This window comes from Euwallacea fornicatus, chromosome 24, assembly GCF_040115645.1.
Source record: "Euwallacea fornicatus isolate EFF26 chromosome 24, ASM4011564v1, whole genome shotgun sequence".
NCBI lineage: Eukaryota > Metazoa > Arthropoda > Insecta > Coleoptera > Curculionidae > Euwallacea > Euwallacea fornicatus.
In genome coordinates, this window is record NC_089564.1 from 2,634,125 (window position 1) to 2,661,502 (window position 27,378).

Here is a 27,378-nt window from a genome sequence, read left to right on the forward strand (position 1 = left end):
TGAAATACTTTGTAGCCCAAACAATGGCTAAAAGCTCTTTTTCGATAGTGGAGTAATTACATTCTGCGTTATTAAGGGTTCTACTCGCGTAGGCGATGGGTAGGTCTTTTCCTATGGGTCCTTGTGATAGTATAGCACCGATTGCGTAGTCTGATGCGTCTGTCGTGAGTATAAAAGGTTTGGTAAAGTCGGGATGGCATAGAATAGGATCGTTCATTAAAATTTCTTTGCAAAGATTGAAGGCATCTGTGAATTGCTTATTGTGCGTTATTTTAATATTCTTCTTTAAACATTGTGTTAAAGGTTTGGTAATTTTGGCAAAATTTTTTATGAACTTCCTATAATAACCAATTAGGCCAAGAAATGATTTAATGTCCTTGGGGGTCCTGGGAATAGGAAAGTTTCGTATGGCGATTACCTTTTTCGGATTTGGTTTGATTCCGTCAGGAGTTACAACGTGGCCCAAAAATTCGATGGTTTTCTTTAGGAATTCAGATTTATCCAGCTGAATTTTAAGGTTACTTGAGATAAGACGATCAAAGACTAGTTTCAAGGAGTTTAAATGTTCTTGCAAACTGGTGGAATAGATGATAATGTCGTCCATGTATACAAGGCAGATTTTCCCTTGTAGTCCACGTAAAACATTATCCATTGCACGTTGAAAGGTGGAAGGCGCGTTCTTTAAGCCAAAGGGCATTCGAGTAAATTCGTAATGTCCGTTCTCTGCGTTGAACGCGGTCTTCTCTATGCTATCAGAATCCATCTCAATTTGATGGAAACCACTGGCTAAATCAAGCGTCGTAAAGTATTGACATTTACCCAGTTTGTCTAAAATATCTGTAATATTTGGCAGGGGATATCTGTCGTCGGTTGTCTTTTCGTTAAGTTTGCGGTAGTCAATGACTAGTCTCCATTTTCGTTTGCCGGATGCATCTATTTTTTTTGGAACTATCCAAACTGGGGAGCTCCATGGAGAGTTCGAAGGTCTTATGATCTTGTCTAGTAACATTTGGTTGATTTGACTATGTATTTCCTCTTTGTGAATGTATGGATACCTGTAATTTTTTGCATGGACTGGTATCTCATCCGTTGTTCTGATGACATGTTTCACTTGATTTGTGAAAGTCAAAGGAGTATTTGGCTTGTATAAGACTCGATTATATTTCTTTAATAATTTCATTAGTTCAGTTCGTTCTTCCGAATTCAACTGTTCGACTCGAACTAAAGATTTATACTCAATTTCCTCATGCTGCGTTTCTTGACTTTGCTCGATATCACCTTTAAAATGAAAAAACTCAAAATTGTCCACATTTATAGGTTCGAGAAATAGATTGTCGTTTATGTTGTAATTTAGTGTGACGGTTTGGTCAGTATGATTAAGGATTTCCATAGTATAGGTTTGATCGTGGATGGTTACTAGCGTTGGTTGAATTTCGATTTGTTCATTTCTGAAATGATTAATTATGTACGTAGTTTCGTTAGGTAATTTAGTTTTGAAAATTGTTCGTTGTATAGTTTTAGGAGAAAGTTCAATCATAAAATTGTCAAAATCCTTTCTGTAGGAAAAAGGGATTGATATGTATTCGTTCTTTAAAGTTTCATTTTTCAAGTCGATGTTTAGTTTTAAGCTGCAAAGGTCTCTGATTCCTAGTACTCCATCAAAGTACTCATGGAATGGATAGAGGATAAATTCTATTGATTTCGAAATGCCGTATCCTGAAAGTAGGGGAATCTTTGCTCTAGCTGTTGTCTTTTTCGAACCTGCGCACGTTTGGAGGATGCTACGATAGGGGATAATGGTTTCAGGATAGAATGTTTCGGCTATGGAAGGTCTCAGAATAGAAACATAAGAACCTGTGTCTACAAGCAATTTTATGTTAGAATTTGGGATCTGAATATAGGGTAGCTGATTTATCTGATGGCTGTTAAGGCTTAGACAGGGTTCTTTTCCAAGGCTTGTAAGTGAAAATTTTCAATTTGATCTGCTAGGCTTTCGACATTTTCCTCAAATCCAGCATCATCATCGGCTTGAATGTCTAATTCGTCAGGATAGGTATCAATGGTTTCATTATTCTCTAAATGAGTAAGTTCTTGTACCGTATATTTAGGTCGTTCTGTTAAATGCGCACGGGGTTGATAGTAATTTTGTTGGGGTCTGACGTGAGTTAACCTTCCTTTTATGGTGCTAACTCCGGACATGGGTCGCGGGTAGTTTTGTTGGGGTGCTTGATTAAATCTTATTTGAGGTATTTGGTCAAATCTTCTTTGATTGGGACTGAAAGATGAATTTTGATGAGTTATTTGATTGGTGATGGGTGTAGTATTTTGATTTCTGTTTGGGTTGTGATTTCGAAAGAGTTGTGGATTATGTGAGGGTGGTTTTGCCCTTTGCAAATAGTTATTTTTAAAGGTTGTTTGACTGGTTAGTATTTCGTAATTTGTAATGATGTCGAGGGCGGTGTTAAGATTTTGTGGGTTTTGGACTATGAGTAAGGTCCTTAATTCATTCGAGATGTTTGACAGGAGGTTTTGAGTTGCCGTTAGTTCCGTCTGAGAAATCAATATTGTTCGAGCTTCGGCATTGTTGACTTCGGTACATATTTTAGTACTAATTTTCGTGACTAAGGCTTTGAGCGTCTGGACATAGTCTTGAATTGACTCGTTTTTTCTTGTTAGGAATATAAGTTGCTGCTGTAAGTTGGCCCTTGTGATGGGATCGCTGAATTTTTGCTGTAAAGCAATCCTGATCTCAGCCCAGGTTTTTAAATCTGGTCGAGTTAAAATAAAATCTTCAGCTTCATTTATTATTTTTGACTTTATAGCAAGCAATACATATTCCTGTTGAGATGGGTCGTTATTAAAGTATCGTGTGTGAAAAGTATCAATTTGGGTTATGAAGAATTCTAAGCGGGATGGTGTCCCGTCAAAAGTTTTCAAGAGAGTGACAGTCGATCTCAAAGCGTCGGCCATCTTATTTACGTCTAGTACACTTATTTCGTTGTAGAGTTGCTTAATATAGGTTTCTGAATTTGAACTATTACTAGCGTCTAAATGTTTCCCGATTCGTGGATAAGTTATCTCACTTAATGTTTGCTTCTTGAATTTTTTCATGAACTAATAACAGGTTGTCTAGCTAAAGGAGACGACTCACTGTGTTTCCAGCTTCCTTCCTGTATCAAACGGAGTTTCGCCAAGGAGATTCACTTCTCAGGTAGGCTTCCGTTTGTAGTGGACACCAGCGTAGGCCAATATGTCCTTCTGGTGCACTGTCGTGTGCCAGGAGTCTCAAGGTCTGGTCCGTGGTTGGGGAGATCCTTTCTGAACTGTTGGAACAGAAGGTGCCAGTTGGGGTGGTCTTCGAAAAAGTGGAGATCACGAAGATGTAACGCCTCTTAGTTGGGTCGTCAACACTCGAACACTCGATTTTCCGAATTTTTCACTTTTCTGATACACCCGAAAGAATCCTACCGACTGCGCCAATTTTATCGGTGGATCGTGAACATAAAGAAAAATAATTATTTATTTTATAAATAATTTATTGTTCAATGGATTACGATCTGAATATATTGAGTTGATTCGGTCACCACATCAGCTTAAGAACTAACTAGAAAAAACATGCTCGTTTTGAGCCCCTCCCCGAAAATACCATCGTTAGCCAGACTAATAAATCTGTTGGTCTATGTTATGACTGCAACCAACAAACCCATGTAAGATCCGAATCTCCCTCGGCATCCCTAACATTAGCCTAAGACAATTTATGGTCTTCTAAACGTAACACTCGGTCATAGAATTATGTATATGTTTATACCATCAAGGCAATAAGCCTTTATGGGGTGATCATATAACTGTATATCAGTCCTCAAAGAAAATCATATCGCGCCGCTATCGGTTCTTATTCAATAAATATTCCCTGATTTGGGCTGCTGATGTTGCATCGGCTTCGACTATCCTTGGGATAACGTAACCTACATATGTACGAAAATGAAACCACGGCAACTTTCCAAAGAACTCGTTCAAATTACCATGGAAAAGTTCGTGATTTTGGGTTCACTGTTCCTGAAACACGAACTATCCACAATTGAATGTTTTGAAAATCTTACGCGACATTGGAAAAAATACTTATGGTATCAGAAAAACGACCGAACATCGGTCAATGACTAACCGAAAAAAATGAAAACGATTTCAAAACGGGAAAACGCAAAGCACCAATTAATCTTTCAATGGAGAAAACACGTTCTTTGGAAGGAAAAAGTTGGAGTGCACGTGAGAACACGGCTTGTCAGTACCAATGCGGGGGGAGTTGCGGGTCCCCTTCGAGAGAGTCAAAACTTGTGTTGCGATAGGAGTATTATTAGCGCGAAACACAAATGTTAGCTTACTCTTTCATCTCATTGTGTTGCCAGTTATTATTGTTACATTAAAGAGATATGAAGCCCGAAAATTTTAGAAGATTTACTCTTAGAGAGTATGTGGAAACGCGACCTACCTACGTCAGTTACGTCCAGAATCTGAGGCTGTCAGCGACATGAAAAGTAATTTCATTCAAAACAGTCGTTAATAGGAAAAAAATTAAAAATATAAAAATATAAATATAAAATAAAAAAATAAATTGTTAAATCAAAAAAGTATCTGAAAATCTTTTAGTGACTAACCGAAAAACAAATCACTAAGACAGGAGCAATCGAAAGAAATATTACGATATGAAAGACACTAATACACTCATTCTTACAAAAAACACCATGAATCAAAGAGAAGACATAGAACCAATCATGATGCTACGTGAGAACATGACTTATATGTATTAACTATATACAAAACTCGAACCAATATCCGATAAGGAGTGTATATTTTCACATGCTATTAACAACGAAGAATAATCCACATAAAAGGAAAAACTAGTACTCCAAGAAATAAAACTAAAGAGAGGAATAATCAAAGCTGATATAAATCTGGAAAGAAAATTTAAGACATTAACGCTTACGAAAATAAGAAAAACGTTTCAAGTCGAAAGAAAATACATTACTAATCTGAATACTACACACTGTTTCCAGCTATATCGCAAAATTGTGATTATTGCGAAATTAGGCGTCTCGAACTAAAGTTATAGAAGATACGTGGGAACAGCGCTCATTTGTAGCAATAGAAAAGTGAGTCCTCAATCCCTCGCGGACCAGTTTTATTTTAATAGGCTAGAAATGGCAATAATATTTTTATTGACAAATAATAGATATTAAAGAAATCGATCAGTTTCTTCGCATATTCTTGTTGTAGGTAGCACTATCCGAATTGGCACTGCTCGTAACTGATTCCTCGATTATAGTGCTGAAAGGTGGAGTGTACGCATTTTCAATAGCAGTATCGTAGTTCGGCGGTTTCTCAGCTAAAAATTCGTAATCATAGTTCAACGAACGTTCACTTATAGTCTTTTCGGTATCGATCTCTCCCAAATTCAATGTAAACGCCGATTCAAAGCTTTTCCTGGAAATTTCCAGCACTTTCTGCATTTGCTTGTTAAGTTGGTGCTGCTCTTCTATGTTTGATATTTCGTTCGGTTTCGCCCCATTTAGCACAAACACATTAACCTAAAATTATTAATGTTAAAGCCACCGAATTAAAAAAAAAACATGGATCACTTGCTTGTAAATTGTTTGATTGCTTTCTCTTTTTATACCGACAAATCCCTTTTAAAGCCTTACAAAATGCCGGGCAAAACGTGTAGTAAAACACGAAATTTGTGTTAACATCAATTGCAGCTAAAATCGTGCAAATTTGTCGCCATTTCTCTAGAGTTTCCGAATTGGCTTTGTTACGGTCGCCCTGGAACAGCAGGTTAATAGCTGCAGTTCTGGACAGTAAGCTTTCAGGAATATTGGTGATTAGAAAATCGACGATGATCATTACCAGAGTAATGGTTAGACTTGTCGAATCCTACAAAGTAGACGTTACGGAAGGTAAAATTTTTTTTATTTTTGAAGACTTACTCGTCTCTTGCACCTATTTGTACGACGCACTATGGTTTTTTTGTTAATTTTTCTAGCTTTTCGTAAGGATAGTATGAGAAAACCGTTGCCCATCAGTAAAATTATAGCTGGAATTATTGCAAATGCAAATAGGGTCAACCAGTTAAATGCTCTATACAACCTGAAATTGCGAAAGGCAAATTTTTTAAATTTTAAAATATTTTTGAGTCAAATATTCAAATAGTTTGGAAAATTTAAATAAGGAAGACTACATAAAACGTCGAATTCTAAGAACTTTAGTGTCAAAAGTACTATTTGTATTAAATGCAGATAAACGAATATTAAATATTATAGTTTTAATAAGGAATTTTAATAACCTCTTGCTACATCACATTGTTATTGACAGTTAGGGATGACTACAAAATATGATAAGGGATTATTAACAAACGCCTGTCGTTAAGGTTAAAACCACCCACAAAAATAGGCATATTTTTTAGAAGATTCACTGCCAACCCCCTTGGTCTACAATGCGGTTTTGGATTTTTTCTGGAACTTCCAAATTTCCGACGAAAAAGACGATACGTAAACAGCGAATTTGGGTTTATTATTAACCCGGTACTCACAGTTATTAGCGGTCGTATAACCTTTTATTAAAAAAAAAAAAATGCAGGGTAGAAAAAAAAGTTCCGCCCCCGGGTGGGCTCGAACCACCAACCTTTCGGTTAACAGCCGAACGCGCTAGCCAATTGCGCCACGGAGGCAACGTGTCTGTAACTTAACTGAACTGTATATAAACTGAAAGGTATCAGTTTCAAAATTTTGAATTAAATTGTTGACGAAACTTTGAAATTTTATTTAAAAAATATTTCAACTTAAACACCGTTCACAAAATGAATTAATTTTTAATTTTATGAACGTAGTTTGAAATAAAACTTCTTGACTACAGCTATACTGATATTTTGGCGAATATTGGGTGTGAAAATTTCATAATAAGATACGGATAAAATATGAATTTATTTACGGTTCCGGAAGAATGTAGTCATTTTGCACCTACATGTAAACATATAAGGCCTATTAAACATCTATCGTGTAGCAAATGCTATCAAGCGTGATAGAAGGTTTATTATGTCACGGTTCATTAGTAATAAACACAAAATATGTTGATGCCCCAAGTCACCGCAAATGTACGTTCAAGGAACAATTTTATATACATATATTAGATGGCTATAGAATTTTATAGCCGTTTTAAAATACCAAATAAATATATATAAGCTGTAGAGTTTCTTTTATTGACATGTTAACACGTTAAGCTTATTGACTCGCTATAGTAAACATTCCAAAAGAAAGTGTGTTAGACTTCTGTGGACTTAAAAACTATGTGACTTTACAAAAATTTTGTTATAACGATTTAAGTTTCAAGGCTTGTATGATCTTTAAACTTGCTTAATATGACCGTTAAATTTTTGAAGCCGAATAATTGAATAAAGCTGAATCTCAGTTCTATTAAATCGGACCTACATATATATATTCCAGTAATTGTGTTAGCAATATGTGTACTTTTTATGAAAGTCAAAATTTACCAAGGTCTGGTTGAGGCAAACCAACTCTAATTATCAAGTATTTTGATGATATTTTGAGTCGATGTATCAAGACTTGTTTTCATGTGATTGTAAGTTGTATCTATTTTTAGAATATTTCAAATTATTCACCAACCAACTGGCTTTAAAAATCGAATATGGACTGAACAATTTCGGACAATACAGCACACTTTCTTCGATTGTGCAAGACCATTGTAGCACCTACAAGCGAAGTGTATAATTTTAAATAGATCGGCCCTATAATATTTTAACATAAATTTACGTTAAAAAATTTTTCATCTACAAACTACTAGAATAACATTATGTAATTCACATACCAATGTATAAAAATAAAAAACTACTCGTAAATTCATCACTGTATTTAAACTTATTAAGAGGGCAAAACATGGCGGCATAACGCAATCCTCCTCAGGAAAACTCTAAAAGTAATAGTTTTGAAATTATGTCAATCTCTGGAGTTCAAAAATGACCGATAAATTCAGTGGGTCAGCGCTTCGTGAAAATGTCAGATATTTTTCTCATTTCAAAAAAATAGAGAATGTATGTGCTACTACTCCCATCTTATTATTAAATCCCCGCTAGCTTAAAGAGGCACAAGTCAAAAAGAAGCAAAAATTTAAACCGTTCAATCCGTACCTCAGTCCATCGTCCATACGATCCTGAGATATCTGGCTATACCCAGCTGAATTAAATTTGTATTGATAACTAGATTTTCAGTTTTTAAACTATTAGCGACACTTCTCCTCGAAGTTTTTGGAAATGGATATTCATGTGATTGTTCACATGTTCGAATAAAAGAATGTTACGAATTTTAATAAACAGGGACTTTGTTGCTTTTTGCGCATTTACCAGGTATATCACTGCCCTTGAGGCGACTCCAGACCGAACGCGTCGCTTTGAGTCAAACTGCACCGCACTGAATGACGCAGCTCGGCGCAGAGTGGAGATTACTAGCACAACATGTTTTAAAGAAAAAATGTATTATTTCCCTTATTCCAGTTGGCGCACGCGCACGCTATTTTAATTGAAATCTATGATCAATAAACTCACAGCCGTACAAATAGCGTACCTGTTTACAACTTCCTCAAAAACAATCGCGCACAAATAAACATTTTTTGAAGTACCCTGAAGTACCGAGACTTACCGGGTCGCGTTCGCTCTTATCGCAGAATCGTGTAATTTGGCGCGCTCCAGCGCAGATTGCCATTCCAATCTAACGCGTCTCTTTGCTTAGAGCGGATTTTAACAGCGGAGCGCAGCGCGGCGCGATTGGTCTGGAGCCGCCTTAGCGCGCCGCGTTGTGCAGAGCAGGTTTTAACAGCAATGCGCAGCGAGGCGCGACAGGTCTGGAATCGCCTTAACGATAAATTTTAAATTTAGCTTACACATTAATTTAGGAGAACTTTTGGAGAGGGATTATATCTTAATACAATGAGTATTTTTATCAAATGAAAAAAAGTAATAAATCAGGGAGACGCTTACCTGGAATCAAAAAAAGACGTCGTGGTCAAATTTCCGTTATCTTGCCAATTGTAAATGAAACAATAAGGTAGATTTGAGAGTACAGCAATTACAAAACTGGTAATCATGACTCTTCTGGCGACCCAAGAATTACAAAACTTCGGTTTTGTACACTGAATTGGGTTCCACAAGTATATTACTCTGTCTAGAGAATCATAAACTAGGAAATTATTTCGCAAATATAATTACTTACCAGAGGTAAGACCAACAATAGCAAAAACTCCAAGGGTTGCTAGAACACCGCTGATAGGTAGTCCGATCAAGGAGTCGTAAGTGACCCATCCATAGTCCCACATTATTCCCCGACTGATACCTCCAAGAAGGAGTACCATGGATGTACCCAAATCCACACAGGCCAAAACTGAATTAATGAGATAGCCGATGTGTAATAATCTGAATATTTAGTTCTGTGATAGATGAAGATTAAACGAAACATCCCTTTAAAGCTAGTTGTATGAAAGTCGACGCAGCTCAACCAGAACTGGTACTTAAACCACTTCTTAAATATGTTATCGTCGTCGAAATAATTTTATTGGTAGAGCTTGGTGATAGCAATGTTATTTCTAAGGGATGATTCAGGTACCAGTTCTGGTTCAGCTGCAAAGACTTTTATACAATTGAGTCTTAGAATCGAATTATTGAAGTACTGATAATTTATACAGGGAGGCCGTTTGAAGAAAAAAATACGCGTAGTTCTGAACAGCTAAGAGAATTCATGAAAAAGCGCTTGGACACGTAAAGCTGATTTTTGATGACGAAACATTTTAGGCTAATTTCGACTTCCTCATTTGCAACCCCTTAAGCAGCAAGACGTTCATCCCCAAAATCTTAAATAGGAGACGGGGTTGAGCGACATCTTATTTTGAAGGGATGGACTTTACCACCCATGAGTTTCAAGTTTCTGCTATCAACACAACCCAGATGGCAGCTTCCCAAAGATGCGCAGATTCAGTTATTTCACTTGTTTGACTTTATTACGATAAATTGAATGATAATTTTTTTATCTTGTTGCTATTACGTTAAAAAAAAAGGATTTTTTCTAAGTACTAGCAAAATATGAGGAATGATTGCTTTGTTATTGATCCGAAAGTACAACATGGGTAAATTTTAGTATTAAAAATAGCGGTGAAAGAAGAGAGTTACGATTTTCGTTGTGTTCTACATTTTGAGTGATACTTTATAAAATTGCAAAAAAAAGAAATAAATATGGTATACTCAATGGCAGAAAGAGTGCACATAAATTCACCTTTCTTTGAAAACAATGAGAAAGCCAATACAACAGCCCGAATCATAAGTGATTTACATCAACACCACCATCGTCACGTCAATCGAAGATACGTTTTGGAGTTTGTACAAAAATTTTAAAAAAATTGGACCAGTAGGAACTCAAAAACATCAAGCCGAAAACATGATTGTGAATGAAACTGCTGAGGTGGCGATTTTGGGTGATATTTTTCAAGACTCTATATTAACTACAAGAAAATTAGAGATGGTATCTGACGTGAAACGCACGAGCATTCAAGTGATTAAAAAAAAACACAAATTTCATCCATACAAAATACATCTAGTGTAAGAACTTAATGGGGATGGTTTTGACAGGTATTTGCAATTTTGCAAAAACACGTCAGATGGGATTTGAAATGATCAAGAGGTTCTCATTAATGTACGAGCACGTTTCTCAGACGAATTCTTGAATTATACTGTGAACCGGTACAACTGCTGTTACTGGGTTGATGAGAATTGTGCAATTATTCACGAAGTCCATACGCAATATCTGCAAAAATTGAAGGTTTGGACAGGACTATTTAATGATCGTCTGATAGATCCACATTTTTTATCTGGCAATATGACAAAGGAAATATATTTTGTGATATTGGAAAATGCCATTTCTCCGGCAGTAATAGAGAAAATTTCAAACAATGACCAAAACATGGAAAACCATTTGACATTCCATTCACACGGTGCGGCACCTCTTTTTACACTGACCGTTCGACGGTATTTACATCAAACACTGCCTGGGTAACAGATTGGAAGGACTGGGCCTATGAAGTGGCCTCCGCGGTCTCCAGACTTAAGTCTATTGAATTTTTTTTATGAAACCACTTAAAAAGTGGAATATATGTCACTGAACCAACGTCATTGGACGACTCACGACTGTGGATCATTAATGAATGCAATCAAATCGCTCCACATATGCTTCAAAATACTCAACGGCGGTTTGAACAATTTTTTTCTATTGTATGGAGATAGGAAGTGGGCATTTGCAATATTTACTCAATTGCCTTCTAGCTTTATTTTTATTTACAGAATGTTATCTCTAATTTTGCGTTACAATTCATTAAAGTTAAGCAAAATTGTTGTAAATTGTTAAGTATATTCTTATTGCGCACACGTATAAATTACTGTTTTCTGCTGGGTTATTTAACTTTGAGCCGAATATTTTTGTTACTGCGGTGAAGTAAGGCATGTGAAATAAGTAAATTTGTACATATATGGCAACCCGGCATCCTAGTTGTCTTTGCAGCAGAGGCGCGAAACTCGGGGGCTATAAAGTACATTAAAATATTTTCAAAATTAGGTGTCATTCGACCTTCTCTTTCATTCGAGGTTTTGGGGCTGAACCTTCTGCTTGAGAGGTTGCTAGAGGAAGGGGGGCAGAATTAGCCTAAAACGTTTACCCCTCAAAAACACTTTTTACGTGTCCGAGCGTTTTTCCGCAAATTCTGTTAGTTCTTCGGAAGTGCACGTGTTTCGTTTTCAAACAGCCACCCTGTATGGACCGGAGTAATACATCAATCGCAAGCCTCTATTTCCAGATAAACCAAAACTCTAGGTCCCTGCTAAATGTGGCGGATCTTCAAAAATTCGGACCTCAACCTGACTTATTAAGACTAAGAGACAATTTTTAAACTTTCTTACCCGCCAGATAAGTATATACAGAGCCTTTAAGCTCTTTGCGCTTCAACACCAATAAGGATATAGTGTTCCCTACAATTCCACAACAGCAGAGCACAGGCGTTACCACTGAATACAGAATAATCCCTAAAAGTCCATATTATTTAATCTTTTGCTAAATTCAGCCAAACAATCAAAGAAATTCCCAACGGAACTTTCACTCCGTCTCTGATTCCGAGTAACTTGATAGAAACTTAAGTTGATAACTCACCAGCAGTTGTAGGTTCTTGGCTCCAAATATCAACTTCTCCCCTAAAAGATATCGATGAAGTTATGAAATAGAAGCTCATGTTACATAAATATACGCTAAACGCGGTATTAATGAAACTTTGGTGTCATAGCATCAATGCGGGTCGAAAAGTGGATGTTTCTAGCGACAATAAAAGGTATCAAAAAATCAATGCACAGTGTTTGTCAAAGTTATTTGTTTGATTAATTAAATCTTGCCCCAAATTGATTGGCTTTTAGTTCATTTATGCTAATGACACATCGGTGTATATTACTATTTGTGTAGAGATATGCCAATGACAAGTATTAGTACGTGTTTGTGGTTTAATAACATAAGGGGATCACATCGTTCCAATAAGTCGGAATATCACCCAACATGTTTATACTTCTGATAATAAGGGAGATAATGTGGTATTTTATGGCGCGTGGGTGCGTTTTGTTATATCGGTAGAAGCAAATATTATTCAAACCAAATTCAAATAAATTAAAAACTAAAACTGTCAAATGCGAATCAGTGATATTGAGACTATGTGAAAAGCAACACCTCAGCTCAGCAAAGTCATCAACTTAATTTCTTCTTCATCGCATCAACTGGGTTTCTCTTTCATTCCCCTTTATTTCTATCGTCCTGTCGGTTCAACTCACCAATCCTTTCCATTAAGGAGATTTGTTTCAACTTAATTGGAAATTTGAGAGAGATCTACTGTGTAACCCTCAGTTTTCCCCAGACCCTTCAGAACATTTTAACAAATTTTCATTTGCAAATTCAAAAGCAGCAATAAATACGACAAAAAATACTATATTTTGACGTTTTTTTGATTTTTTAAATGTTGCCTACGTCACCGGTGGCACAGAATGGCCGATTTCATTGAATTGGTACATGGGTCGAATGACACGTCAAATTAAAGGTCGTTCAACACTACGTTCAATGGTGATTTGCGATTTAAAATTTGTCGATTAATTTTTGAGAAAAATGACTGCAAATCTGATAAAAAAATGCAATGAAAAGTCAGTTGAATAGTACTTAAAAAATGAAAAAACTCATTTATTGATTTTAAAAAAATTATTTGTTTTCGATTTTCACTTCACAAACATATTTGGTTATTTTTATTTATTTATTTATTTATTTTAACTAAACTATTTGTCAGCACAAAATTGAAAATAGACCAATTTCCTATCAAGAAATTATTTGACTCATTATTTAGGCATTATTTAACTGAATTCGTATTGCATTTTTTCCAAATTAAAAACTATTTTTCTCAAAAACTAATAGATACATTTTAATTCGCAATACCCCATTAAATGTAGTTTTCAGATAACTTTAATTTGAGAAGTCACTTGACCCAAGTGTCGACTAAAAAATCTACCATTTTGCGCTACCAGTGATGTAAGCAACATTTGCAAAAATAAAGAAACGCCAAAAAATAATATTTTTTTCCCATTTAATACGGCTTTTGAGTTAAAAAAATGATAATCTAACTTAACAGGACGAGAGAAGTTAAAGCCGCACAGTATCCTTCTTTCGTTTCTGCTTATCTTCCCTAATGCAAAGTTTCCAATTGTTTCTCCTACATCTTTCGCCTGTTATTGTTACTAAATTGTTGTTAATATATCAAAAGTCCTCTTTTTCCAGAAAGCGCCTTAATAAGGACAAATTAAGAAGCAATTAATTAGAGAAAATGATAAGACGTGCTCAACGGGTTCGCCTTCCATCGTCGCTCACAGCGCTATACGTCTTTGTAAGCTCTGCAATGGTCTTCAAACATCCCTTCTTTTAATCCTTGAAGTTATGATGATCTCCCCTCACAGCTCAACACTATGCGTGGCCGTAGACTTATATATTATGTATTTCACATTTTCCTATAAATAATGATCTAATGAGGAGAGATATGGTTCCCTTGCGGACCAACGTATATCTAAACGATATTTGACTGATGACTTTCACATTTTTCTCACTACCTGCAAAATGTCTACTTCATTCCCAGTTGGTATACCTTTAATCTTCTGCGGACATCCTGGAGGGATCGATTCTCAGAAGTCCGATTCTCTAATCTGAAAAATGGCTAATGTTTTAAAAACATGTAAAGGCCAGAATCAGTATTGTACCATACATCAATAAGGCATTTCCGTGAGATTTTTATAAAGATTTTATAATGACCTCGAAAAGCTATGGAGCCGAAATGAAGGTTAAAGATTCGAAAATAAAAAATAAATTAAAAGCTCAATAATTCTGATTTGCTCTTTCCTACAACGTCTCTGGCTTTCATTTCAGAAACCAAATTACCGTATCGTCTTACCAATCCAATACGCACTAGGGTGGATAGACCAGCTTTACAATTTCTTCAAGGAAGTGACAACTTACCTGATGTATTATGTCTCTTTTACATAAAAGACACACGATGATTATTTCAATAATTAGGCGAAATTATACTTTTACATAAAAGCGATGAAACGTTAACAAATTTCACTTATTAAACAAAATTAATAGGTTAGTACATACACAATGGATACATATTAAATTGCTAAAGAAATCTTTAGTATGAATAGACTTTTGGCTTAGTTGGTTTTGGAGTTTGCGACTAGTATGTCATAGTACAGCCTGTAGTTATATCATCAAGTGAACATGAAGATATTTGTAAGTTTTTCCAGTTACTTACTATTTTTATGCAAAAAGTTCTATATCCTATTCTAGATTCTCGTACTAATTATCACTACCTCAGGAGCCACCTTCCATAACCTGAAACCTAACAAACTATACAAGACCTTAGTAGAACCCTTAGTCGATGGAGCCTTGCAAGGGTTTTTTACTAGAGGCATTCTGGACCCAATAGGGCACTTCTTAACTGGAGGAAAATATAGACATCACAAGAAATATAAGTATCACAACGATCACGAGAGCCATTATTATGGTGATCCGTATCACTATAACGAGCACGAATTTTATTTGCACCATGGGGGACCTCCAGCAATCTATCATGTGCACCACTGCGGATCTCGCGGAGACTATGACCATCACCATGAAGGCCACTCTGATTCTCCTGGATATTATACTCCTGAGAGCTTTTACGACCACATCGGACATTATGGCTCTGTCCCTTATGCTGGAGGTTTTCCTTATGGTGGTGTTCATCACGGTGCTGAGGAACGTTTTGGTCATTATCATCACTATTAAATTTTAGGTGAGGAATTTGTTAGATGTAATTATGTTTAGGTATTTTGGGTAAAATGTATAAATGTGTGTGTTCAAGAGTCAATTTATCCAGACACGCAATGTTCTTATTAAGATTGGTCCTATATTTATTAGTACGTTTGCATTTTAATTAATTATTTTACAATCCCAGGTAGATTCTATTACGATATAGCAGATTATTTTTAACCTAGATGTTATAATCTCAGAACTTACAATATTTCTGTAAACTAGTGGAAAGGAGAAATTTTGACGTAGGTATGCAATAGTAAGTACATATCCTCTTCCTAAACATAATAAATCGATTTCATAAAATTATATAATCAAAATGCTATATGAAATACAACCACATTCATATTGCAGCTGTAGATACTCGACAAATATTAAATATCCGAGTATAAATAAATAAACTCATAATTGCCTAAGAAACGTTAAACTGTATGCACGCAATCTTCATATGTAATTTATTTGCAAGATGACCTTTGATAATCAGATACGCTACCCAGATGGCATTTTTTTGGGGAATTAGGGTTAATGTTAATTAAAAATGTAAACAAATCATTCAATTATGCGGTTGAATCACATAATTTTAACAATAATAATTTAACGTTACGGGTCTTGGAAAATTCATTTAATATAAAGTTAAGAATTCTTCATATAACATACGGATGGACATAGGCGAAATTTGATGATGGTCGACGTGATGATTTCGCGAGGTTTTGATTTCAAGAACGGGACATTTTGTTTTTAGACGTTTTGTGATGAATATTGCAGCAAAAATTTACAATAACAAAGGCCTGCCCTACCTATGGGGACGGGCCTAAATAAAAGAAGTTCCGTAGGGATTATGGAAATGGTAAGAGACACACCCTGACTCCAATTAGAAAAGAGGTGCGCATTTTTGTGCTCGCTTAGAAAATGTTCTAAAATCGGAAATATACAGGGTGTCTGTAAAAGGTCTTTACAACGCTCTACCACAGATTCTTCAGATCAAAACAAGACGATTTAGCCATATTTAGTCGTCCAAAAGTTGATATTAACAGCGCTAGAGGGCGTCAAAGTTGAAAATTAAAAATCAATTTTTTAACATATTTTCCATACTGTACAACATAAAAACGTGAAAGTTGGTGTAGGGGAGTTTTTCAAGACGCCGAATTCATATCTGCTAATAAATTGCACTTACCTGGTAGAGGGCGCCACTTACGGCCCACCGCATGTATTAAATTGATTGAAACTTTTTTGCCTCCTGGTATAAATGATTTTCGAATACAGTAGTGTATTTGGTCATCGTTTATAAATAAAAAAGGTATACCTTGTTGATGTTGCTACGAGGAGCCGTTTACGAGATAAATGCATTTTAGTAATTCAGGTGTAAGATTTTAGATTAAACAACTTATTTACTACAAAAAGGTACTCTTGATAAGATCTTTAATAATTCGCAGTAGTTTTACAAGAAAACTTAATTACCAAATCATGAATACAAAGAAATAAGAATATCACAAAAACTGTTCAAAGAGTCCACCATTTGCACGTATACAAAGGTTTATTTAATTTTCAAATTAATTAAAATTATTGACAATACTTTTATTTAGATGTAAAAATGGACACAACTAATAAAAATTGTTCGTGTAAAAGCAAGTCGTTTACACTAAATACCTGACAAATACATTTCTGAAAGTCGTATTTTTATCTAAAGAATATTTGCTAAACTTTTTTGTGCTAATTTTATAAACCTTTGTATACGTGCAAATGGTGGACTCTGAACAGTTTTTGTGATATTCTTATTTCTTTGTATTCATGATTTGGTAATTAAGTTTTCTTCTAAAACTACTGCGAATTATTAAAGGTCTTATCAAGAGTACCTTTTTGTAGTAAATAAGTTGTTTAATCTAAAATCTTACACCTGAATTACTAAAATGCATTTATCTCGTAAACGGCTCCTCGTAGCAACATCAACAAGGTATACCTTTTTTATTTATAAACGATGACCAAATACACTACTGTATTCGAAAATCATTTATACCAGGAGGCAAAAAAGTTTCAATCAATTTAATACATGCGGTGGGCCGTAAGTGGCGCCCTCTACCAGGTAAGTGCAATTTATTAGCAGATATGAATTCGGCGTCTTGAAAAACTCCCCTACACCAACTTTCACGTTTTTATGTTGTACAGTATGGAAAATATGTTAAAAAATTGATTTTTAATTTTCAACTTTGACGCCCTCTAGCGCTGTTATTATCAACTTTTGGACTAGACTAAATATGGCTAAATCGTCTTGTTTTGATCTGAAGAATCTGTGGTAGAGCGTTGTAAAGACCTTTTACAGACACCCTGTATATAGAAGTTGTCGAAATATGAGCAAGTCCTGTACAACGTCCAACTAACAAAAAACAATATCGCGTCGCTTTTGCTTAATAATGTAAAATGCTGAATATCGATAACGAAAACGATGAAAGAAATAATGAAAGGCAATGAGAACGAGGAACAAAGCAAAAAGAAAATTACAAAAATGGTAAGAAAATGGAACGGTCTCTCTCCACCCCTGTTCCCAAATAATGCTTTGGAGGTTGATGATGGAATCGTCGGGGTGAAAAGAGGGAAGGAGTTTAGTCGGTTGGTGATCCTGGATGGATATACCGACGATGTGTGTCAGTTTCTTTGACTCTCCATTAAAACAAAAATTAAAACATTTTTCATTATGAAAATTTATGCGTCTATATCTTTGAGAATACTTTTATGCTTTAACAAGACTCTTTAAATTACACAAAAGACTGAGAATATCAGTTAAAATCGGCAACATCAAAATTTAAAACCAACATTATCGTTACGTTTATCCGGATATCAAGAGCCTACTTAAATCATTGCTCCACGAATGGGGTTGGTCCCGAAGCATGGTGAACAAGTGCGTACCTGTCCACGTTATGCTTAATATTCTATAACATTTGAAAGTGGAAGGCTAATAACAGCATCCCTTGTTTTAAAATGTGATTATTAGGAATCATGCATTACAATTTAAAACGGCTTATTAAAATTGTGTGACTAATAGATTTTCGTGTAATATATAGGTTCATTTCATTAGTCTATCATATTCACGTCAACATATACATATATAATGACATCGATCTGTGATATTCGGCTGATATATTCAGTTGATCGTGTCACCTCTGAAGAGAAGTGACGAAAATGTAACGTATTTTTCACGTCATGTTGCTACCTGGACCATATAATCGATATACATTTTCTTTGCGAAGTCAAATCCCAGAGTCGATATTTGAATTTAAATGTCTGAAAATGCGTATTTCGTCTTTTAATGCAGATTCATCATTAAATCAAAGTCACTGATTTTCGTAATAAAGAAAATTTAGATTAATAGATTATTTCACGAATCTCCATGAATTATTAGTTTTAACATTGTTAAAGCTCTTTTTATGTAAGTATGATTCATTGAATTATTCCTAATTTTCTCGAAAAAATATTCTTAATTCTGGAGGGCTTTTCCAATGCCGAGGCACGTCCACTAAATATAATTGCAGATCTAAAACTGGTAGGAATTCTAAGTTGGAAACTCACTTTAACTAATCTTGACATTTGCAGGTAAGTTAATTCCATGAAAACACAAAGTCCATAATTCCTTAATTTGTTCAAAAAGAACTTTCGTTGTTTCTAAAAAGCTCGACTTTAACTAATATCTAAATAGCCAAAACCTTACGACGCAACGTACCTTTTTTAGAAATTGTGAAAGTGCCTTTCACAAACATTGTACTGTGTTACGTAACATTGTTATGGTCAGGGGGCTTTACCCATTTTACATATTCGGAAAATCTTGCCGAACTGAAGTATTCAGCATCTAAATTCGAGTTTTAATCATTTCAAAGATGAACGCCACCATTATGTCTAAAAATATGTTTTCCTTACGTTTGTCCTTATTATTTATTCAAAGCACTCACTCTGGAGAAATAATCATACAGATATATTATGTACCTCAAACATATTTATTAGCTACTAAGACGTTGCATCCAAATTTGGGTACTGCTTTGAAGCCATAATCTTGAAGATTACTTAATAAGTAGACGAGTAGGATTCTGGCCTGACTGAATTGTGCTACCTCAACGAAATTCGGATTCATTGGGAATCTTTTCTGTAAGGGAAAAACAGCATTTAAATAAAGCTAATAGTAAAAGAACCAGTGCACGAACAAACATTTTTTTCGACTCTATATTGTGAAGCATGAAAATTTTTATGATATTTAATTAACAAGTGATGAGAAATTAATAATCTAAAGCGGTTAGAAAAAAATTAATTAAAAAAAAACGTGAAAAATTCTTAACGAAATAACAAAATAAATTTCTCCTTTCTTCTTAAGGTACACAAAGAAAAAATAAATATATTTTTTTTAATATTATATTATCCCTTCTCTTGCTTATATTACGACTTACAGCCTTCTAGGCTAACCGCCAATCAAATTGGAGACGTTTTCATGTAGAAGTTTATTCCATTTGTCCACTAATCCCCTATTAATATAGATATGAAAATTCTCTGGGAGATCTACTCGCCTTCGTAGACGTCTTCCGAGTTTCCTCCATAGATGCTCTAGGATTGAGATCGACACTGCGAGTCGGCCATTATAGGGTGCATATATCAACATCCTGCAAATAAACGTTCACCACATTTGTCACGTGTGAAAGCGCGTTGTCGTCAATTAAAATAAAATTGTTACCAATAAAAGGGGCAAAAGGCATTATGTAATTCTTCAGGATATCTTGAATGTATCTATGTGCTGTCAGATTTCTTCTATGACAAACACGGAGATCAGCCTTTGCAGTCAAAGAAATTCCGCTCTAAACCATGACTGAACCACTTCCACGTTCGACAACATTGCATTGAGCAAATCGCTCAACCAAAAAGGGCAAAACGCCTTCTCCATACCTGAACCCGCAATTAAAAAAAATCTAGATTCATCTGTGATTGAGCATACCTCGAGACCAGTCGTTTACACTTTCACTAATGCGCTGGTTTTTTGGTGTTGAATGTACATAGGGTATTATCCCAGATATGAATAATTCCTTTAATCGAAAACGAAGGTGAAATAGATGCAAAACTCTTTGTTGGGCAAAAATTACTACTACATCTCATTCAGTTCCCATAGATGTACGAAGATAGTCTCAAGAGTGCCAGATTTAGCATACAGATGGCGCTTTTTTTGTTAAAAATTTACCTATATTACAAAAACTTAACGTTAAATAACTATGACTAAAGTTTGAGGATGCTACAGTGCTTTGCGTTCATTTTTCAGCCGTTTTTAGTGAACACTTCTGGAGACTTTGTGAACATGAAAAAAATCGGTCATCGATACATGAATCAATATTTTCATTTAAAAAGTCTTAGCCCGTCCAACATCAAAGTGGAGTTAGATTTTAGTCTGGAGGAATCTAGTCCTTCGTTAACAACTGTAGCACATTGGGTGGTGGAGTTCAAACACACTCGTACGAGTTAACAAGACGAACTCCGCAGTGGTCGACTCGATGATGCTCCAAATCTGACCACTCCAGATATTACGGTGAAAACCAACAAAACCGTATTGGAAGACCATCGGCTAAAATTTAGCGAGTTGGCAAGCATGATGCTCATCAGGAAAAATAGTGGACATCGCATTTTGACCGAACAATCGGGTATGAAAAAGCTGTGCGCAAGATGAACAAAAACAGCATGTCTCAAGGGCAGTTTGGGCAAAGACTCGCAGCAATAAAGCCGAATTTTGCATCGGTTCATAACCATGAATGAAACAGGAGTTTATTATTTCACACCTGAGACGAAAGAGCAATCAAAACAATGGACTCGAAAGATAGAATCGCCTCCAAAGAAGGAGAAAACTGTTTCATCTGCAGGAAAGATTTCGGAATGCACATGGAAACGCTGTTATCTCCCTAAAGCAAAAACAATAAACTGAGAATATTATTAAAATTCACTGAAACGTTTGAGCAAAGAAATTAGAAAGAAGAGACGGCATTTGGCGAAAAAGAACGTCTTATTTTATCATCACAACGCCCCGGTTCATCTTCAATCATCGTGACGACCGAAATCAACCAACTCGTCTTTGATCTTTTCACCCACCCTATTCACCGGATTTAGCCCCCTCGGATTATTTTCTATTTCCAAACTTGACAAATGATGGTAAGAGATTTGCCAATAATGAGGAGGTGGAGTTCGAGGTTGATGTCTGTTTTGAAACATTCGAAGCTCCTTACCGTAAACTAATAAACTGAAAAAAATAAAAATAAATTGGTATAGAAACCGTAGAACATCTCTGGGAAGCTGTGTCAACTTCAAAGGAGACTATGTTGATAAATAAAGTAATATTTCCCATTTTCGTTTGAAGTGTCAGGTCGGGTACTTCTGGGACCATCCTCGCGTCTGCCTACATCTCAATATGGGTCCATCCAATCTACTCACCGCCAATATAGTGCAATGCATAAAACACTATTGAATTTTCTGAAATGGATTTTCCCCGCTTTTGATTAATTCTTACTAATTAACGTATCTGCCATATATTGAAATGTATTGCGGTCATAAAATAAGAAATGATTCATTACCTCAATCTGCTCCGGCGTTTTTAAATGGAAGATTAAATTTAATAATTAAATTTAATCATTAGCCCTCTAACATTATATCCTTAGCACATTTCACAATCTCCTCACTGCGACATAACATTTAAATTTAAAGATTCTAGTAAAAAACGAAAGTTGTTATAGTCGCAATGTAGATCAAGATCAACCGTATAAATTATTACCTACCGTTAATTGGATTTTTAGAATACACATTTAAAAGGAAGTAAAAAAATGGAATACATTATCTGCCATTACGTTACGGTATGTAAATAATTGGCATGTAGGCACTGGTTGCGAAGATTAAATTTATGGGAAACAGCAATGTTTAAATGTGAATCATTTTTACGCGTGTCGAGGTGTTGTGCAAAAGCTATTTGTTTAAACGCGTTTTTTGAGGTCATTGCAAATTAATATTCACTTTTGAGAAATGTCTCTGATTGATGGATCACGCAAACATTGTTAAAAAGCCAGATTGGTCATCCTCCCTCCAATTCCACCGGACGATTGTGAATGTTTATTTTCTATCGAACTGAAAATCAGATAGTTAACAAATACGTTCCAAAATGATTGACTTTTCATAAACTCACATCGCTCGATGAGGTCAAAATTTGATTGGATTTCGATTTTTTCTTTTTCAGGACTTAGCTCCATCATCACTAGCAAATAATGAACTAGTATTTTAATACCTCCATTTAGAGCTCTAATAAGAACAGTTGAGTCGTCAATTGTGATTTATTTACCATCGCTACTAACCAACGTGAAATTCTCTAACTACAGGGTCAGAAAAATAAGGAGTAAGACGCAATTTTCGAATCGTCAAAGCCGACAAGTATACTGAGATGTCTCAACAAATATACTTTTAGAGATGTACAAAAAATAGATATATGATGTGACCACATTGAAAAAGGGGCCGGATCTAGTTTCAGGCAACTAATGTATTCAGTATTAGCTCGTCAATCGACTTTGCACTTACTAAAAATAATATTTTTACTTTTTTTTAGAAGCAATTTATTTGATAACAAAAGCACCAGACTGTTTATGCTGACTATAACAGATGACAATGGAGATGTTTCAAGGAGCGATAATATGTACAGGGTTATTCCCCATATTTTTCCTCGACCCTAAAACCTTAATTTTTGGAAATAGAGAAATATAATTAAGATAAATGTTTGAGTTTTTATTGTGAATTATCAGCATCCGCGATCAGATGAAACGAACGAGCATAGTAAAGCTGTCAAGAAATGGCAAGTTGTGTTTTTTTTTTTTTAATAGAACATCCTGTATATTTATCCCTTTTTGGAATCTGCTCGCTTCCCTGACTTCAAACATATATGTCGGTGAATGATAATGTTTATGTCTATGTTTATGTTTAGTCTTTAGGGCCATTTGTTTATATAAAAAGGGATGAAGATACCACAATCGGGATAACTCTTCGATGGCAGACGTAGTCACGGGAAAACCACAAAAGGGGCAAGAGTGGTGCCGGTCAGGGAACAAGGGGAGCCCGTGAATTCGTCGATATCTTATAATGAGTTATATTCTAGTGCTTAGTGTTTTGTGTTAGTTTAGTGTTTAAATAATAACCGATCAAAAGAATAATGGAAAAATTGGATAACCCGTGCGTTTCTCCGACATATACATATATACAGGGTTGTTCACGTTATACGGCGCGGAATATTGTGGCTAAAATACAAGGCTTTCAAAAGGTTTCACTTTTGGGCGATATGGGGATATATTATGGCTACTTTTTATAATTATTTTCATATTATACAGGGTGTCCCAAAAGCCCTAAAAGTATCAAAGTTGTGTTTTTTTAAACGGAACCCTCTGTATGTTATTGCATTTTTGGATTCTCCGATCAAAATAAGTGTCTGTTTTAATGAGTTTTACTATACCAAAAACTTAAGGTTTTTTAAATAATATGAATTTAATCAAAATTTGACCTAATTTTCATGTTTTAAACACTTAAGGAGTATTTGAGTTATGCAAGGGTAATTTACAGTGTAGTGTTATAATAGATCATATTTTATATCCCAATTATGATAAACTTGCCATTTTATACAGGATGTGCAAAAGTTAAAACTAATCAAATAAGAACTTTAAGTGACTATAACTTGATTAATTTAAACACAATGCTATATTTTTTAACTTACCAGGGTATGTAATTTTTAATTACCTATTGAATGATATTAGGTTGTTTATAACTAAGTCTTTGCATTTTTACAGAATACGCTAAATAATATATATAAAAAAAAGTTTTAAAAAGTATGAATATATAGAGTGTTCTATTTAAAAAAACACAACTTGCCATTTTTTGACAGCTTTACGATGCTAATTCGTTTCATCCGATCGCGGATTCTGATAATTCACAATAAAAACTAAAATATTAGTCTTAACTATATTTTTCTATTTTCAAAAATAAAGATTTTAGGGTCGAGGAAAAATATGGGGAATAACTCTGTACTCTGAAAAATAGTAAAAAAATGCTAATAGCTCCATGATCAGAAACGCGACATTTTCGATATACGGCGCGGCAAAGTTTCACATTTTTCCCAACATTTTGAATTTTTCTCGTGTACAGGTATCTTGAATAAAATTTTTGAAAATGCAAATTGTCTAAAATCAGCACAAAATTTTGAAAATAGCTAAAACTCAGCCCTGATATATCAGATTACAAACCGGGACTTGTTGATGGCACTTTTTTAATTTGGATCGATAGATATTTTTGAAAATTCTATGAATACGGCAAAAGATACGAACATATTGCAATCGACCATAAAGCCAATGAATTGAAAAAGGAGGTCAAATCTCGACTCAAAAATCATACACAATGTTTCAAAAAAAAGACACAAGGAATAAAATTGTACGTGACCAAAAAAAGCATAACACTCCGTATATGTCTATCAATGATTTTGATATTTCGTTGAGGAGGATATTAAATAAACGCATATGTGAAAAAAACGGAATCTATGAAGAAAATATGAAACTGCCAACCCATATGTCGCCAATGATGCGTTTTTGACCGTGAGTCCTTCAGCATTTTTTTACCATTTTGCAGAACACTATTGCCCCCTGAAATATCTCCACCATGATATGTTACACTCTGTATTGCATCCAAAGAGTTAGTTCCTTCGATTCATACTCACATGTTATGAAAGTCAAATCACAAGTTGGCTCAAATCAATCATTAAGATCTCGCTAATCTTAGTCATCGGCATTTCTTACACACAATACTAAAGTAATAATAATATATTTGAACGCATTACTTCAAGGTCCCTAAATATACTGTTTGCATGTGTTGAGAATCCTGTTGCACTCATAAAAGGATTCTTAGTAATACCTATGTAGGAGTAACACATGGTGATTACATTTAATTTTTTTTTTTTTTTGATAGCCAAGGTTCAAAATGTAAGCGTAAATTACATGACACCAACACATTGCTTATGTTCGTATACTTCCTCCTTTTATTAACAACAATAGGTTAAGCGAAAGTGAAGAACTTTATTCTTCTCATTTTTATGATATAATCGAGAGCCCTTGAGAATGATTAATACATTACTAAGACTCTTGTAGACAAATCTCCTCTCTATTACTTCCTATCTTTTTCATAATCTCAAAAAACTGAAAGAGTGGCAATTCCAATATCGATATTTTATTGTTGATTATTTCATGGTTTCATAGGTTGTTAATTATTTTCAAGGCTGTAGGCTGATGTTTCTATCTAATCTGCTGAAACAAAAATAAACATAGTAAAGTTAATTATGAAAGTACGACTTAATAAAGTTAAAAGACATACAGCCATCCATAAATTTCAAAATAGGATTCCGCAAATAGACGAAGAAACTGATAATCAAATATATTCTGCATGCATGCTACTAATACGGGAAAGACCGCAATATGTAATGTTTGAAACCTGTAGTTCTGTAATAAAAATGTAGTAAAAATAAACCTAAAAATGAAAATATTGTCCCGGAAAGTCATTCTAGATTCCCAAAAGGGAATAATTTCCTTCAAATCCATATAATTCACGAAAAACCTCACAATGAAAAAATTGAGTAAACCTCCAATAATTTTCTGTCAATTATAACTTATAACAATTCGTAAAAATTCGGACTCGTATCAGTCTCTAAAGATCCCAAAAAACATCTCATAAGCGCCAATAAAAAAATAAAAAAATATTCTTTCGCTGAACCATGGAGAAATCTTTGGACACCGACATATTTTTCGTATCCGTTAGAAAAATATTAAAAAAAAAACGATTTATAGATATAGGATCACTTGTGAGGTAAGAAAAATGTTTTCAATATTTGTTCAGAAGGTCAAAATAATAAAAATAACTTGAAATTCGTTATAATTCAATTCGCGAAAATATTATTTATAAACCAGTATCATGTGGGTATCTTCACTGTGCCCTAAAATATTTGAACATGATGATGAAACATTTGAAATTTTTTATACAGGGTGAGTCGGGAGGATCGTGCCAAACTTCAGGAGCATGTTGTACATGAAAAATAAGTGTAAAAACACTTAAATGTTGTTATCCGATTTTCGTTTGTTTACAAGTTATAGCATAAATAAAATTAAAACATAAAGGTTAAGCAACATTTAGACGAAACGTTCCTGGACGTTGGATTGGTCGTGATGGCCCTATTAGTTGGCCTCCAAGGACTCCAGACCTCACACCACTAGACTATTGTTTGTGGGGTTGGTTTCAAACTGAAGTGGACACTCAAGATGCACTGCAGCTGCAGCATTAGAAATGCTGCAGCTGCTATTAAAGAAAGACATGAGACAATCAGGAGCGCAACGAATGCTCTTCATAGATGAAGCCGAAAATGTTTAGAAGTTAATGACAATATTTTTGAACATTTACTATGATATCCAAACGTTCATTTATGGAATTTCTTATGAAATTTATAATTTTTTTAAATTTTATGTTTTAATTTTATTTATGCTATAACTTGTAAACAAACGAAAATCGGATAACAACATTTGAGTTTTTTTACATTTATTTTTCATGTACAACACGCTCCTGAAGTTTGGCACGATCCTCCCGACTCACCCTGTATAAATGGATATGTATGAAATTGATTCAATCACAAAATTGAATACACCAATGCAACAGTTTACTTACAAGGTATTTGTAAGATAACAGGTCCTACTGTTTACTTACTTATCCCTTGAGTTACGGTTTTTCCCAGTTACTACCCTTTATGTCAGTTCCTATAAACTTCGTCTTAAAGAAAAAACTCGTTTTGAATTAAAGCCAAATCAATTTTTCTAAACTAGTTATATTTTCTAAATATTTCTTTTTATGAATGAGA

General features: G+C 34.7%; 2 protein-coding genes and 1 non-coding gene across 5 annotated transcripts; 1 reads left to right on the forward strand and 2 right to left on the reverse strand.

Annotated features, from left to right (window-relative positions):
• Positions 1-5,026: 5,026 nt before the first annotated feature.
• On the reverse strand, positions 5,027-13,046 carry LOC136346763 (probable G-protein coupled receptor frpr-1). 3 transcript variants are annotated; one of them, XM_066296178.1, is made up of 8 exons: positions 12,908-13,046; positions 12,246-12,286; positions 11,999-12,121; positions 9,273-9,440; positions 9,041-9,224; positions 5,982-6,141; positions 5,638-5,928; positions 5,027-5,582 (listed from the first exon to the last, which is right to left on the reverse strand). In XM_066296178.1, exons 4-8 carry the CDS (start codon positions 9,409-9,411, stop codon positions 5,244-5,246), a joined length of 1,113 nt encoding a protein of 370 aa, XP_066152275.1. In that variant the 5' UTR covers positions 9,412-9,440; positions 11,999-12,121; positions 12,246-12,286; positions 12,908-13,046; the 3' UTR covers positions 5,027-5,243. The 3 variants fall into 3 exon arrangements, with proteins under 3 accessions (XP_066152275.1, XP_066152276.1, XP_066152274.1); XM_066296179.1 differs by lacking the exon at positions 12,908-13,046 and adding an exon at positions 12,807-12,871; XM_066296177.1 differs by lacking the exon at positions 12,908-13,046 and having other exon boundaries at positions 12,246-12,797.
• Positions 6,648-6,721, reverse strand: TRNAN-GUU (transfer RNA asparagine (anticodon GUU)). The gene has a single exon. It is a non-coding gene; the product is annotated as a tRNA-Asn (tRNA).
• Positions 13,047-14,562: 1,516 nt separating the features above from the next.
• Positions 14,563-15,434, forward strand: LOC136346718 (uncharacterized). Its single transcript, XM_066296083.1, has 2 exons — positions 14,563-14,897; positions 14,955-15,434. The coding sequence occupies exons 1-2, from the start codon at positions 14,886-14,888 to the stop codon at positions 15,432-15,434; spliced, it is 492 nt and encodes a 163-aa protein (XP_066152180.1). The 5' UTR covers positions 14,563-14,885.
• The last annotated feature ends 11,944 nt before the right edge of the window (positions 15,435-27,378 follow it).